The 15,014-nt window shown below is 45.8% G+C and overlaps 1 protein-coding gene across 5 annotated transcripts in view; it reads left to right on the forward strand.

Annotated features, from left to right (window-relative positions):
- The first annotated feature begins 2,130 nt into the window (after positions 1–2,130).
- Positions 2,131–15,014, forward strand: part of LOC4577025 (GTPase-activating Rap/Ran-GAP domain-like protein 3) — a 77,752-nt gene continuing 64,868 nt past the window's right edge. Inside the window, exons 1-2 of one of the 5 annotated variants that reach the window (XM_061647764.1) lie at positions 2,131–2,285; positions 2,948–3,365. In XM_061647764.1, the coding sequence (XP_061503748.1) occupies positions 3,337–3,365 (29 nt within the window). In that variant the 5' untranslated portion in view covers positions 2,131–2,285; positions 2,948–3,336. Of the gene's footprint in view, positions 2,383–2,947; positions 3,366–15,014 lie in introns of all 5 variants that reach the window. The other 4 variants (XM_061647761.1, XM_061647760.1, XM_061647762.1 and 1 more) reach the window with 4 other exon arrangements.

A 15,014-nucleotide genomic window follows, 5' to 3' on the forward strand; every position in this document is an offset into this window, starting at 1 on the left:
ATTTTAGCAGGAAAGTGACTTATTTTTCTACTAAAAAGGATAAAAGAACATTTTTAAACATTAAACCGGTGCCGCTTTCATTGACCTCCTTTTTATTTAAGCAAACAATATAGCATTGAATATATTTGACCGACAAATATGCATTCATTGGTCAGTTGATGTTAATTAAAAACGAACCAGTGTTAAAATGAAAAACTTCCGCTCCCCATCAATAAAGGAACCACACAAAAAAATATGTATAAAAACGACGACAACGTCAAAAGAAATGAAAACATTTACTCTTATTGCAGCGTATTGGCGGTGAATTGAATTAATTCATCACTCCTCCGTTCACCTCTTTGCGCGAGAGTGTGTAATTAAAATCGCTCGGCTCTCGCTCACACCAGGCGAACGGAGTTGAGGTTATTATTTTTTTTCTGCATCCTGACAAAGATTTTCTTTTACACACATTTTCCCCCCTCGAACCATCATTCGCACTTGGCTGGTGTTTTAAAATTCATTTCTCATGTTTTCGGCACTGGAGCATGTAGTGGCGGGCACGTGCGATACGAAATGTCACGAAAAAGCGTGACACCGCGCCGGTTGATGAGAATCGAAAGCGCCGAGCGCATCCCGTGCCGCTTCCCATCTTCGAATCGATCGTTAATTTGCATATCATCTTTGCGGTGTTGAATAAGCACAGGGCACAGGCGTAGCGCTTGTTCGTTCCCTGCTTCCCTCGCGTGTGTTTGTGCCTGTGTGTGTGTGTACGGTATTTGTGTATTCATAATTCAACGACCGCTCATCGCGGCGGATGAAAAGAAACAATTTAGCGCCGCAGCCCGAAGGCGGGGGAAATAGAGGCAACCATCCACAAAAAAGGCGCGGTTAGGAAGGACTGAATTGAATGAAAAATTGTATTCACGTACGTTTCGGGTGTGCTCTGCGTTTTTTCCCCTTTTGGCCATTGACTGCTGTTGTTTCTTTGCATCCGTCTATGCGCTTTTTGGTGGCTTTTTAGCCCTCCTCCCAAAAAACCTTCCCTACCCAGAACGGCCCAGAACACATACATTATGTATGGGTGACAGGCTGCGTCACAGGGTTTTGGGGACCTTGTTTACCACCAAAAAAAAAAACAACGCGGCAGATCCTCCAGTATGCCCAACTCTCGAAAGTCAAAATAGAATGCCAGAGACAAAGAATGGCTCGACGCAAAACGAGCCCTACGACGACAGCGACGAAATAGTAAAAGCGTACGCCTGCCTGCCCGCATGAGTGTATGCGAGTGTAGCACTTCGCTTCGGCCTGCTCTTGCCGAAAGGAATTCGATTAAAAGCTTCGGTAAATGATATTACAACCCGGAACAGGGCACTCATTTGTGGTGGTGCTGCTTCTGGGTACTCGCGCGATCTCGCACGGAGTGTCGGAGTCGCTCAGTGCAGTGGTTGCCATTGCGACGACGACGACGACGAAGATTACGGCGTCACGTGTGCGTAAGGCGTGTGCTGTGGGTGGCGGAAGACTGCTTCCATTGGGATGGAAAATTGAGAGAGGAATTTATTATTAAAAAAATGATTTAAATAGGTCAAGCAAAAAGGTTTATAATTGTTTGAAGTTACATTTTCCAAGGATTATTTTATGGGTTTCAATGCATTTTAAATGAACATTAAATGTGTTGTTGTTTATGATAAGCTCCTCTTTCTTCGTGTTTTTAATTCGCCCACTGTTCAATCTCTTTACTGTCAGAACGAAATACACCCCAATCCAATCCCCCCCGTAAGATTTATCGAACGGTTTTGTTTTGTTTTGTCCCTTGCGTTGCGTCGAAAGCATGAATGAAAGGCGTCCGTCTTAAGCGTCAACCGGCATCTTTGTAATTGCTCCATGCGCGCCCACCCAATCTCCTCCTTTTTTAAAAAAAGACCCAACCCTCTCCGACCGTTCCGGTAACTCGATGAGTGGTACACAAAGCGCCCGACCGGACCGTACCGAACCGACCGAACCGACCCAACCCAAAACACCCACCAGCCAGTCCGTTTTGGCTTCGTCTTTGCCTGCTCCCACAGTCGTACACACAGACAGACACACACACACACGCACGCGTCCGTTGGTTTCGGTTTCATTTTCGCGCCACCGTTCGGCACTCGGGCTCGGAAGCCCCTTACAGTCACAGATTTCATCATCATTCAGTCTGGTGTGAAAAATCATCTGCTATGGTTTAGTTTCGGCGTGGCTGGTGGCTTGCTGGTGGCTTGCGTGAAACTCTCGAAACACGGCGACGACGGAACAGCCTCTCGCACGGTGAAGTGTGTTTCATCGCGGGTTCAAGTGGGTGTGTAGGATAAGCGTGTGGTGTGCGTGTGTGTTGTCGTTGTGGCACGGAAGTTGCGTTCCAGTTTGCAGGTTTGTGCACAGGGACTCACCGGTTACGGTGCAGCCTAAAAATTGCATTTCCGTGGCATGAAAGGGGAGAGAAATAGGGACTAAAATTGGTAATAGGAAGCAGTCAACGAATATGGGCCTTCCTCTAGAAGCTGAGCCCCACCCGTGTTTCGAACAGGGGGCATGTGTGTGTGCGCTTTATTGTAGGAGGTTCGTGTTCGTTGTTAGGCAACAACAGCCATGATTAGGCGAATGTGCTGATCACAATTAGGAGGTGTCACGTTGCATTGTATCAAACGGAGTAAAAACGGGGTCACGGCCCGGCGGAGCGTTCCGAAAAAAAGGGTTAGGCTCAGTCTCAGGAAGAGACTCATTTTGGCTTGTTGAGAACCAAATAAAACGGAAGGTTTTGGGCAATGTAATTGGACGCAAAAACGCAACACGTCCCCGTGTGGTCGGTCATGTGGTGTGGTTTCGCGTGTACCGCGCGTGCTTTCGCGGAAAAGGGTGCTGTTTTAATCTGATCAAACATTAATTGTTATGGCTATCGTTCTATCCCTTTGTTTTTCTTCGCCCCTCTCTTTAGGGTCTCTTGTTGTGCAGTGCGTGAGAAGGAAATTGCCCAAAAGCGAGTGAAAACAAACCACGGAAAAACGGATAAAAAAAATTATAATTAAGGCATCATCAGCATACACGATCGAGTGTCGAGCGTTATTGCTTTTTATGGTCGTTAAATGTGTGCAGTTGGTCGTTTGGTCGTGAGGCCGTTAGAGAGCGACTGTGCTGGTTGCGCGGAGAATGTAAATTATGTAATGAAGCAGTGAAACGATAACGTGAGCGTGTGTGTGTGTGGTCCTAGTGGCTGCCGAGAAGGTGTCAAGTGCAAGAGTACACTAAATCGTTTTAGTCATCCCGATCGGCCAGCTCGAAGGGGCAGCCAGTTCTTCTTCTGATCCGACCGATTGGAGCTGAACCATGGATAAGGATTTAACGACTGCTCAAAGGTAATTTTTACTGACATCTCGTGATAAATAAATGTCCTTTGCGTTCGATTGCCACCCGGCAAACGTTCGTGGCTGGTGGTATATTTTTCAGCAATAAAACTGTCTGTGTGTGTGCCAGCTTTTGATCGGTATCGGTAGGGCACTTTCCCAATCAGGTGGCCATAAAATGGTTACGAAATGCTGGCCGGCACACTCCTGCGTTCGGCAGCACCATTTATCGATTTCGCTCGTTTTATTTGCGTTTAATTTTCCAACACAGTACAAACACAGCAGCACGACGGGCAAGATGAGCTGTTTGGACTGCTTGCTTCTAGTTTTTATTTGCCTTTGATGTGTTTTGGTCGTAAAATCGATGTTGACGGTTGTTTAGCTACGTGTAAACAGTTATGCTATCTGGGTGTGAATTTTGTTTTTCCTCTTGCTGAGCAAGTGTGAATGGATATTCTTAAGGTGTGTATAGAGAAATAAAATTTCACTTAAAGTATCCGAAGCGTGCAAATGTAATCAGCATTTTGCTCTGCCTGCAGGTACAGCTCGGATCGTTCGTTCTGATCAATAAATCGTTTAATATCGGCATACTTAGCACACAGCACCCAGCGCCCATCGCAACTCCCAGGCAATCGTAGGTGAAACGGGTGGCTCTACTCACCCACAAAAGGGAGCCTACCCAAACGGCCTATCGAACGGGACCGGGCACCATGGTCGGAACCTGTGTCGAAAAGTACATTTGCTAATTGCTAAATTTGCAGCCTCAACGATAATGTGGGTCATTAGGGTTGGTGCTTAACCGTTTTCCTTCCCTCCTACACGGTTAGCCGAACGTTCACCAAAGCAGAAAACCGTGGTGGAACTGTTCTGTATCAACTGTTGTGTTTTTTTTTCTGCGACGATTGCACTCTCTTTGGCACAATCACACAATTAGAAGCGGCTGGGTGGCTGTGTGTGTCTGAGTGTTGGGCTTAATTGAGATTGAGGCTTGTACATTGAGCAGGATGAGTTCGAGAAGTCTTTCGTGTTAGGAAGGTGAACGCACTGCCGGTTGAGAGTGCCAGGCAAGGCAGCAGTGCGTGTGCGTACTGATAAGCTTCTCAGTTGTTGTTGCTATTGCTGCTGAATTGCTTTCAAAGTATTGGGTTTAATTTTGATGCATAAAAAAAGGGTTCAATGGTACAGAGTTTTGCCGAACCATTTATCAATTGGAGAAGAATAAATCGTTTAGAGTAATGTATTACACTTCATGGAAGTTTGTTTCGCTCAAGTGTTTTTTTTCTCTTTTCTGTTTCAACGCCAGTCGTTGAATGTAGACAAATTTACCTAGCTTAGAATTTGGCTATTTTTTCCACTTAAATTAAACTATAATATGATCAATTATTACAACTATAACATCTAAAATACGGTCGAAGCTGTAATAATGTTAAAATAACTTGATATAGTTTGAAATACATCTATCATATTGTATAGCTAATGGTATCAGCTTTTTTAGGAACAGCAAGAGATAAGTGAGAAAAGTACTATTTTTGCTTAAATTAAGTTAATATGTTTAAACAATACGGCAAAGCCGTCCCTACTGAATAAAAAAAAAAGTTAATATGTTGAAAAGACGTACACGTGTAACGTATAACGTGTAAACGCTATAAATAATTTTATAATAAAAAAAAACAAACCCAGAAAATATCTATAAATGTGCATTTCAGAGCAAAATCAACGTTTTGCTACGGGTAATATCATATTGCATACTTTTAGGCGCTTGCTAGATCTTACAGTGTTTCTCTAGCCAGCTCAAGCTTCTTTTCCAATCCACAAAATTCCTATTCAACATTGTCAAATGAAAGTCGAGCATATACTGAGGTGACAATGACAGATCATTCGAGTACAATAGTAATTGTTGAAATGTTTTTTTTACGGGATTGAATTGTTCCGATGTCGAGCTGGCTAGAGAAACCCTGTATTATCTGTACCCTGTAAAATCACAACCCCTATATATTATGAAAGCGCTAACAGCTCATGCATGCTAGCATGATTTCAACCCGTCATAGAACCGTATTTTTTGCATGTGGCTCATTGGGAAGATTTCTTGAATTTACTTTGAATTTTTCACAATGCATGTTATTCCACCCTCTTCGCAAACTTTCCATTCTTTGTGTACACATTATGTTTTTTTTTTGTTTGCGCTCATCTTACCTACCTTTCCGTGGAATAGCTAATGTTTAGTGATTTTCTACGAAATCAACCTTTTCTCGCATCACTTTACAAAAGAAAGATTCTGAAAGAACAATCAACGGATGCCTATTTTATACGATATTCGAAGCGGTGCTTGAACAGTTCCTCGAATTTGGAGGGCCCGTAAAACCCGTCCACGCTTTCCATTCCTACCCCGTTGCCCTTATGATGATGAGTGCAGCAGCACCGCCGTACATTAAAGCTCAGCAAAGCTTAGCAACGAATAATAACTGTGGGCTGAATTGCTGATGTTTCCCGCCCAGCTGCACACGAGTCAGCTTTTTGCTACTGACGCTGAAAATTTTTGCTAAAGTTATGTGCGGAGAGTGAGGATGGGTGGAAAATTTTCATCCACTTCAGCATTGGGCAGTGCAGACGGGTAGGCCAAAATATTGCAGAACAAGTGAAAGTTGTCCCAAATCGGTCTAACCTCTGGCCCCGGGGCTTTGCTAAATGAAACAATTCATCCGCACGGGGAGCCATGTATGCTCTCGCTTACTCTCCGGTGCTCTGCTAGCTAAAATACCTTTTTACTGACCAGGCTGAGCTGCTTTGCCAGACGTGGTGGGAGTGTATAGTCCCCACCATACATCTCATGGCAACTGAAACAGATTTATAACCCTACATGAGAGAGTAGGGTGGTGAGCAGACACGACAGCAGCTGTTGCCTGCCGAAATGAAAGATGTTATAGCTTACCATTACCTGAAAGGTGAGCCGCGTGGCTCGGCTAGTAAGATAGCGGTTTCGAAATTCAACCTGGAAATCTGCTGTATGTATGGGTACATGAGTGTGTGTGTATGTGTGTTTCGGTTTGCCACTCTAGTATAAATGAAACGTAATCAAATATGGACGCGTCGTTGCGGAGACACGCGCGTCTCTTCACATGCTGACCACAAATGGTGTGAGAATATATACCTGCTGTGGGACAGCGTATGTGTGTGTGTGTGTGAGTGCGGTTTTTGTGGTCACCTTTGGGAAAGGGAAAGCGGAGCGTATTAACCTAAGAAAGGCTCAAAGTTTTACCGGGCACGTAAAACAGTTTGCTGCGAACGTTGACATATGGTTTGTGGGGGGGAAAAGGGTCCAAAGAAAAATAGCCTCCCAGAGAGGGAAAATGGTCTTTGAAAGCAAAAAGATTATTACATTTGTGTATTGTGTGTGTGTGTGTGTGTGTGAGAGAGAGAGAGAGAGAGAGACAAAGTGTGTATAGATAAGTAAATGAGATAAACCATCTATAATGTCGGTGAGAATGTACTGAAAGATGACACAAACGCTGAAGATCTGAATTTCATGCCTGGGTTTGAACTAATGCTGACGTTGCTACAAACACACCGATTACACCACCTACCTGGAATCGTGTGGATAACGTTAAAAGTAGCATATAAAGCTACCAGACTCACCAAAAGAACACGTAAAAGCAAAAATAAATGATAATTACTCTTATCGCATCTCATCACAAGTCTACGCCCGTATCTGCTGTATATGAGTGTGCCGTCATTAGCTTAGATCGAAATCAAAATCACACAAATGTCACAAGTTGGACGTGCGCTGCTTACACACCACCCCGGGGGCATACGACAGTCGTTAAGGTAGTGTTATTTATGATTATGGGTCTGACACAGCCTAAACTTTCCGTTTTCCGGGGCGGGATTATTAAAACTTGCTCCGGAAGTGTACTACGCTGCAGACTTCTTGACACCGCACACACACTCTCGGCGGACACAAGCGACGCCCTGCAACTGAAATCCCATTTTGTGTCAAACAGTCAGGCAATGAGATAATCGCAGCAAAGCTAAGCCGGTTGGTACGGCAACTTTCGGTGCTTTCTACGCTACGCTCCGATAGTCTGACTCGTGCTTAACGTGGGGCGAAAAAAGCAGTCATTTCATGGCTATTTTCCACTCCCCCCCCTCTTTCCCCTCGGAAACATACACAGAACCACATTGGGCAGATGGGTACAGATGAGGCCGATAAGTCTTGCGCCTGCCACGTATTCAGATCGGACCGTTCCGACAGTACAAAACTTCACTATTTCCCTGTTCGGCCCGACCGTAATGCTCGGTGAAGCGTTGTGTGTAAGTATTTTGACGAGTGGGGAGCGGAAAAAAAAGAACGAATTCTGCTGAAGCTCATGAGTAATCTCCCAGCGTTGCTTCGCAGCATAGGGAAGCGACGGGAGCGACTGCTGGTATGCGATTCTCGTGTCGAGTGCTCCACCAGAACACACCATGGGCGGCGGTGGATGAAGTGCGAAGGGATAGGATGAAATAGTGGGTGTTGTTTCTGGCGGCCATCAACGAGAACAAGCCGGGCGGTAGTGTGACATGTGCGGAACCTCCCTGACATCGATTCCTGCTCTTGGCGAGCATGGTTGGGTGTATGCTTTTTTGTTTCTTTCACGCTATTCGTTCTGTTGTCTACTCTCGGGGTCACCATAACATGTCACTGCTACGCTGACGTGACTTATTCACGTACGAATGGTTCTAATGACTAGGACAAGAGCAAACAAGCACTACCAACTAGCAGTGGGGTGAGTGTACAGATAAAAACAGGAGGAGAGAGAAAAAAAAAGGAAAACGCCCTCATATCCTAACGATTGGATGGATGCGTCGCTGCAATGCCCGCGCTCGGTAAGGCTCCAAAGTCCCATAATCGTCATGTCGAAGTGCGACGTTGTGTGAGAAAAAGGTTGACAGTTGACGGCTGGTTGGATCGGGGGCCCGATAAGCGCATCCAGCCGTGATTGTACGCCTGGCCGAACGGGGACGACACACGGACCCGTACGCAACCGCTAGTCCGCTGGCTCGGGCTGATGATATTCTCATCACTTTCAATAACCAATATGGGGGAAGTGGACAGCAAATGGAATGTCCCAGCAGTAATATGTCCGAAAATTGCATTCTAAATACGGGCTATAAACAACCCACTGCCGCAAACGGTTCGCTCGAAGCTCGAGCGAGACAATCTGCACATCGTGCTCGTGCCGGGGACGGCGCTAGAGAAGACGACGGGTTCACTTCTCCCGCTTGCACGAGATGTGACTTTGCGCTGTGGGACTTGCCATAAACATGCCCAAGAACATGCACAGGAAGGACAGGAAACAATAACATTCTACTTTGATGCTTAACGGAGGAAGAAAAGGAGGGAAGAAGGACGAAAGCACGGTGGAGAATATACTCTTAGGATAAATCGTAAGACACTGTCAGCACACCACTATTCAGGACGCAAGCCAGACGTTGGCATGTACGCTACCGATCTCATCATTCTCGGCAGGCGGCAAGCCGGCAGGGTAGGCAAACATGGATCACACCCACCCCCCTATTTGGCTTCGCCCTAGAAAGCAAACGCCTGTCGTGTCGCGGAAGGAAATGTTTTTTTTGTTGTTGTTTTTGGTTCGTTCGTGTTCCGGTGTATCCGTCACGAGAGCGTGGTGGAGAGCGCTGAAATCTCTGATCAAACCACTGGCGATGGACCGCGTACGGCACGTGGCCGAGGATGGCGGAATGTTTCAATTTGCTTCCTTGCAGGGGTGGATGATGGGGAAAAGGGGCACACGATACAGGGGCGGGGGAATTTATTCACCCGGAGGGGTACGGACGGAAAATATTGGACTGAAGCTGAGTTACTTTGGGTGTGTTGTTTGTGTAAGTGTCTATGTGTGTGAGTTTGTGTTTGTTCACGTTCAGCTGGGACGTTGTTTGTTGATTGTTTGACTGGGTGTGTAGCGCTGGCGGGTTCGGTTTCCTCGATCGTCCATCGGCCCAGCTGCCGATAATGGGTGCGGAAAATCGATATGCCAGACATTTGAATAATGCCCCACAAGGTTATATATTCGGAGCTAGTGGCTCGAGCTGGTCGAGTGGGGCAAAGTACGCTCGATCCAACCAATCGATTCCAATGTGCTCAGTCGTCAGCAATCAACGCACTATATTCAACAAGTCGCGCTAGCACCTAAAATTCATAGAAATGTTTCTGAACGCTTGCAATTACTTGTTGTTGTCGAAATGACTTCCCACACTCACGTATGGTATGGCAAAAAGCAATCAGCTTCTCGATTGTAATGAAAAGGTTTAATGTCGTTCCGACGAAACTTCGTTCGAAAATTAAAGGGTAACGAGTGCCAGTGTCACGTGTATTTAATTACAACCCATCAAACGGCGCACACATTTGCGTTCCGTTTTTGCTAGTTGCCGGTGTCGGCACGTTTGAGGGAAGCTTTTGAAGCGTGCAAAGGAGAGAAAAACAATCACACACACACATACACGGAGCTTGTGCAGTTTTCCACCGCGCGCTTTTATCAGCCTCCTTACACACAGCCCGCTTCTTTCGTTCGGTAAACAAACAAAGGAGTGCCTCGAGACAAACCTTGCTTACCTCTGCGGCGCGAGCCGCCCTGGTGCGAATAGCTCGAACGTAGAACGTGTGAAGGAGTACTTCACGGCAGCTTTTCACCGCCACCGCAGCAACCGGGATTCGGTAAGCGTGTGCAGGGAAGTAGGTCAAGAGTGTATTGAATCGGAAAGCCGGCCTCTTGTTGTCTTATCGAACGCGTGCAGGAAGGACAATGGAGAAGCGCCGACCGATCTTTGTGGCGAGCAATGAGACACTTTAGTGTTTCCCTTTCTTTCGCTCTCTCTCTCTCAGAATTTTTGTTTCATCCGGTAGGTAAGGATGGACCGAAAATGGCTGAACATTCTACCGCGTCTGAAACTGGGGGACGACCTGGACAGTGCCATACCATACCGGTTTTGTATTGTGCATTACGCTTCAATAAATGTTGCCGCAGTAAGAAGTTGCTTTGTTTTGCAGGCAAGGCCTGTAATTATTACGCACATTGAAGCACAGCAGATTTAGAGATAATCCATGAGCATAAAGCATCTACTGTATGCGGAACAGCATGCTGTGTCCAGAACGAGCGCTATAAATAGCACGGGCTTGAATTGTAACTTTGTAAATTATGCCAAGCGGGCAGAGCAGCGGCGTTCGATACCAGAATAAAGCGGATGGAATACAAAAACAGCAACAAAACAAGCAGAACTACTAAACAGACACCGAGTAAGCCATGTGGCTTTTGATGGTACCCATAAACTGTGCGTTTGCCATTGGCTTACCCACAAGCGCGCACACACACAGATAGAACGAAACGCCAGTAACACACGCCGTTTAGAGCCGCTGCAGTGTTTGATGGAGTTGTATAACCTATGAGCTTTAATTTACGACATGCTGGGTTAGTATGCGCGAGCCGGCTGCAAACATAATTCCTATCCCCACGCTACGAGAGAGCACTTTTTTTTGGTTGCTCACATTGTTCGTTCGAACGGAACAAGCTTCAAAAAAATATAATAGCCCAAAGTTATATGGTCGGAGCTTATGTCCGAATTTTTATCACTGTTTTTGAGCCACTTTTAATGCTTTATGGAGGAGGAGCTTTGCCAAACCATGTCCTGTGTCTTACGTTTAGCTTGTTCCGTTGTTTTGTTTGGTGCGCGTGGGACAGGCTTTATGTTTACTACCTACGCAAATGTTTTGAGGCCATGTTTTGTGCACGTTGATTGCTGCTACTGCTACTGGAAAATTAGATACCTTTCGGGTTAGCTTGAAGAGCCGCTTTATTCCTTCCGGTTGAAATTGTTTCATTGTAGCTTCAGTGGCAATTGCTACACTGGTATGCATGATTGAAATTTTCCCCAAATATGTGTGTTTTCCAATTATAACTTTTAAAACGAATTTTCCCAACTCCCAATGTAACGTACTGTTATGAGCATGTTGTTGAATGTCACCGCGGTACAGTGCCTGCTGGAGCTTTTCTGCTACACGGTGCACGGTGAACATGAAACGCGTTGCATTGTGCTGGGTAAATATGTTTCAATATCAACCAGGGTAACCTTAAAAACGCTCCTACTGAAAAGAAGTAACACTAAGAGCGACACGAAGAGAAAAAAAAAACTTCTTTGCAAACACGTGCAGTTGACGGTTTGGTGGTTTCAATATTCAATCTACCCCCGGTGTACGAAAAGTGATGTAAAGCGCCATGGCGAGCGTTCTCCGCATTTGCGTACTCGCGCTTTTGCGTTTGGCACAAAGCTTACTCACCGACAAATGGTGTTCTTTCGGGTGATATTAAGCGTGCTTTTGCTTCTGCTTGCTTTAAAGCCGTGCCCTGCCCCCCTTTAACACCGTAATTCGCAACTGACGAGCTACAGTGACAGAACAAAAAAAAATAATAAAACGCCCGCCAAGTCGTACCGAGTGATCTTGAGGATCAAATAAACTGTGTCCCTGGCCCTTGGATTCCTCTTTCTTCCACAGTTCGGGGCGCAGCCGGAACCGGTAGCCAATTGAATCGAGGCAAATTAAATTAAATCGAGCGCCCGGTCATGCCCGACTGATGAAACGCAATGAAACGGTTACATCTTTTTTTTTTTAATTTTTTTTGACGAAGTGTAGAGTGTCTCTGGGGCTGTGTGGATCGCGAGTTGGGTTTTTTTCATTTCGTTTCGGACATGGCCGGTGGTGGACTGTGTATTGGCAACATTAAATTGAACCCATTACGGCTGATGGAGTGCAGTGAGCCGGAACGTTTCTACGGCGGCTTAGATAAATTAGGTCTCCAATGGACTGTTGGTCTGTTTCGATTCTCTCCCTCCCCCTAGGGGTCGTGTGCGGGCTTTTCATCACTGTAATCGAGTGGGACAGTATTGAAAAATTGTACCCCGACAAAGTGGGAGAAACTGTTTCGTTATTTTGTTCAATGGTTTAGCGTGAGTGGATTTAGAGAGCCTTCCAGCGCAGTGAAACAGTCGCGAAGGTTGCTAAACCTAATTCATATTAACCCTCTTATAAGATAGGGCTGTTAATTTGCTTTTTAATCCCTCTAGTGACAGCAAAAGCTAGTTGGTTTACGAGGACTTTCAACTCGGCCACAGCTTGCTGTTGCTGTTAGAGGTGAAATGAATTTCACTTTAATCGTAGATCCTTTAGATTATGAACGAAACTACAGCTACATGACCTGTAGCCATCGTTCTAAGTGGCCAGCAGCAGCAGCAGCAGAACTTGGTTGTAATGCAGGTGCCATTCCATTAGCTAGCACAAGGCTACACAGGCGGGGAAAGAAAACGTGAAAACGACAGCACTGCTCCCTGGGACCCTGGGTGCGCCTGGTGAAGGTGAAATAACTGGTTTATTTATTAGTTGCTCCCAGGTGTACTTTGATGGTGCACCGAGCGCACCAGCCATCTTTCCAACCGGGTGGGTCGTTTAATGCATCTAACTCATACCGGTTAAACTATAATTTCATACGAGGCGCTTAACTCAGCTTACTGCTGAGCTGTAATTTCACTGGAAATTGAAACGAAAAGCCCATAAACAAAAGGGAAATGTGGAAAGAATAACCGTCCATAAATCTAGTTCCATTCCATTTCGAGTGTCGTGTGGCATAGACACAAGCACAAACACCAGCTAGTGAGCTGGGGCCGTGTAACGAATATCAACACATTGCCACAATCAATCAAACAACGGACAGGCCATCCGGGGTGCGCAGTGCGAACGCGCTCGTGAACAACTCCGTACAATAAATCTTGCCCACGTACTACCCTGTACCTGTACCGGACGGTTTGTAACAGATTTCCACGACGATCGCACACGTACCGCCGTCCGGGGCACGATGCTCGCAAGGATGCGCTTACACTTGACCTCGTTCGATGGCATTTACTGGCTTGGTGAGGTGAGGGTTGCAAACAGCGCCACGGTAAAATCAATTGCCAATATATTAAGCGCCTCGGTGATGCATTCGGAAGGGATGCAGTGGATGTATCGTAAGAGCTGTTTGAAGAGGTTTAGCATGCATGTTCGGAGCGTAAAGTCCGCGTTTAACAATCAGAGAGATATTGCACGGCATCATTGTGTGTGTGTGTGTGGGTAATTGCCAACGAACTATGTGGCCACTAGACGCTAAGGTTGTGATGGAAAATGGAGGCGCCCGGTAGTTTGTAGAATTGCGGTGCAACGAATTGAGCGTTTCGTGTGCTGTTGTTAACACTTTAAGCGCCGCGTCATATGAAATCGCACGACGGCTTTGTTCACCGCTCAGCTCTGTATCTGACGCTCACCAATTCTCTTGATAACGAATGAGGTAGGAAAGAGAGAACGATAACGACATGTGCTACGCCGCTTATCGAAATGAAACAAAAGAGTGATAATAGTCGCACGACCAATTGTCGCTTTCATCGCTCTCTTGTCATGCGCTACGTGCTCACTCGCAAACTGTGACGTCAGGCCGGCGGTCAAAGTGTTAATGGTTGTTCAGCGTAGCGACTTGCAACCCAGTACAGTGTTATGAAAAAATCAAGCCAATGGCAATGAGGGTGAAGTTTTATGTAAAAATTCATTAAAACATTAAACTGTTTATATTCGATGCGTTTTCAACTGATAAGAGACACATTTAAAAAAGCAATTAATGAAACCACTACTCATCACCAACACCATGGCATGAGTGTTTTTCCAACATAAAATTAAAATACACTTACTTACAGTGCAATTACCGCAACACTCGATGGGGCGTGAAACAACGCGTTAATAAGCCCTGCTGCTTCTCGGCTTGGAAATGACAACCGTCAAACATGGCCGGCACTGACACTTGATATAAAGTATCATCCCGCGTTCCGGCTTGTTGACCTTAAATGGGATGGTTCACTCTCCCCCCTTCCCCGCCACCGGGTGGGCTAGGTCAGGTCATGGGCATTTTGCAAAAGACTATCCACCCACAGCTTGAGGGCGGACATCATTGTCCCTATTCCGAACGGGCACTTCATTTTCTGGTCTTGGACGCACAGTGTGTGTGTGTGTGAGACGGTGTGACGATTTGTATTATCATTTCGTTTTGTTTACCCCTGAGCCTATCCAACGGAGACCAGGAGGCTACGGGTGGCCCATATCTCGTGCCGGTAAAGCGAAGCGACAAGCGTGTCGTGTTAGTCATGTACCTCATCACGCCCTAACGATGCTCGAGAACGATTCTTCCGTGCCATAAATGGGTCCGTTCCACCCCCTTTCAATGTAGGTCAGTCAGTGAGGACGTGAGGAGGGTGAAACGTGTTTGGCAAAGGAAGGAAAATCGATACCTGATCCAGAAATGTTGCAGCATTTCAGTCGGTTTGGAAGGAGTTTTTTTGTAGCAATGCCTTTGCTTTTTGTGGATTTAATTTCTACACAGAATCAAACTGCTTTTCTACACATTTCCTATGAAGGTTCTATTTTGATCAACAGCAATTAATTATATCATAATTAAGATAAACGTAGAAAAGGAAAGCTTAATGTTCTCATGTAATAATGGCAAGCTTTTTTTCTTACATATCGCTCAGTTGCACCCCCAGAATGACGATTCCTAATGACTTTCACCGTTTTCGGGTCAATAATTCGATCCACTTTCA

This window comes from Anopheles gambiae, chromosome 2 (assembly GCF_943734735.2).
Source record: "Anopheles gambiae chromosome 2, idAnoGambNW_F1_1, whole genome shotgun sequence".
NCBI classification, from domain to species: Eukaryota; Metazoa; Arthropoda; class Insecta; order Diptera; family Culicidae; genus Anopheles; species Anopheles gambiae.